Raw genomic sequence first — 1,633 nt, forward strand, 5'->3', positions numbered from 1 at the left:
CGGCCGCCCACCTGGCCCGGGCCCTACCTGGCTATGGCGCAGTGGGCCTTTCGTTGGGCGGCACCGAGAGGAGAGGCCGGACGCACCCAGGCCCAGGTCCCTCGCTTTCTTCTGGTCCCGCTGCTAGTGCCAGCGCTCCCGAGAGCGCGCGGGCCTCGGCGAAGGCTCTTTGCAAAGTCCAGACAAGGGCCCTCTCGTCCCCGCTTTCCAAATGGCCGGACGACCTGACCGGAGGCTCCGAGCGGGGCAGGGACCAGCGCTCCGGGAGGTCGAGGCCGGCCCGGATTCCGTTTGCTCTGCCGTGCACACTGGGCTTGATTTCGTTTGTCTACGACGCAATGGCTACGGCTGGGCCAGGGTCAGACCCAGGGCGGGATCTTGCGGTCACCATCGGAGTCGACGCTGCTTTGCGCCTGGGGCTTGGAAATTCGCCGTTTTGCGCCTGTCGAGGGCCCGGAGCAACGAATCCTTGTCCCAGCCTCCAAAACGGCGGGGTCAGCCGGCACCAGTGCGTTCCCCGCGCTCCAGGGAGCGCGTCTGGGCCATCCTCCAGAGTGAATGGGTCTTGATCTTTTCCTGCTCCCCTCTCCTCTGTAGCCGGTCCCCAGGCCCGCCGGCCTGGCTCAGGGGGCAGGAGAGGAAGGGATTGTTTGACGTGAAGCCCCGGGAATGGTTGGGCCGCGCCGGGGAGTGGGAGCGACTCGCCAGGGCCGGCGCGCAGACCGCGCCTCGGCGGAGCTGCCTGCGCTTCCTACGGCGCGACCGGCTGGAGCGCACCGTCCGGGGAGACGTGGGCTTGGACCCGCGGCAGCCAGTTTGCATCCACGTGGAGGAAGTAAATTCCCTCCTTGGAAGCCTGGGCCCTTAACTTCGCAGCCATTCCCGTTCTCCGCACACATTTTCTTCTGGCTACAAACTAGCGTCCTTTTCCACGATGCAGGACCGTGGTTACAAGCACGGGGGCTGGTGTTGCGGGGGAGGAGGGGTAAGGGAGGGAGATCAGGGAAAAGCACTCGCATTTTCCAGGCTCATCCTGTTTCTCAACTAGCCGCTGACCTCCACAACGAAGGACTCAGCGAGGCCTGCGCGGTCTTCGCAGTTGTGTGGCAGGAGAGCGTTGAGGAACAGGGTTAGTCGCCCCCGAGCCGGATGCGGGCCCGTGGGGGCACCCTTCCCTCTGTCCCCGGGTTCACACCGGGGCCTCCGCGGCCGGGATCACAGCCGCGCGGGGCTGGGAGCTGCAGAGGCCGCGGGTGCGCGCTTACTCTCTTGTGCTGTGGAAGCTCTTGGGTCAAAATAATTTGCAGGCGGGGCGGGGCGGTGAGAAGCCTTTTGGGGGGCAGCTCCCCGCGCGATGTCACCCGCCTTGGGGCCCCCGCGGCTCCCCACTGGGGTGCAGGCTGCACAGGCCGAAAGCAGCTGGAGTTGGGGAGGCCCGGCCGCAGGCAAGCAGCGGGGAAGGGGGAGAGAAAGGGAGGCGCGCCCTGGAGACAGTGGCAAATGAGCCTTCGGTAGGACTCGGTTGCTTTAAACTCATTTCTAGCCGCGGCCCAGTTCCCCGGAACCCTCGAGGAGCCCCGGGCTATCGCGTGGGGGCAGCCGGCCCCGCGCGTCCTCCTCGGGCGGGCCTTCC

At 66.9% G+C, this 1,633-nt stretch overlaps 1 protein-coding gene across 1 annotated transcript in view; it reads left to right on the forward strand.

Moving 5' to 3' along the window:
- Positions 1 to 338: 338 nt before the first annotated feature.
- Positions 339 to 1,633, forward strand: part of RUNX3 (runt related transcription factor 3) — a 32,755-nt gene continuing 31,460 nt past the window's right edge. Inside the window, 2 exon segments of the mRNA XM_023745427.1 lie at positions 339 to 508; positions 598 to 835. Of these exon segments, the coding sequence (XP_023601195.1) occupies positions 339 to 508; positions 598 to 835 (408 nt within the window).

Source organism: Myotis lucifugus, unplaced genomic scaffold, assembly GCF_000147115.1.
Source record: "Myotis lucifugus unplaced genomic scaffold, Myoluc2.0 scaffold_541, whole genome shotgun sequence".
NCBI classification, from domain to species: domain Eukaryota; kingdom Metazoa; phylum Chordata; class Mammalia; order Chiroptera; family Vespertilionidae; genus Myotis; species Myotis lucifugus.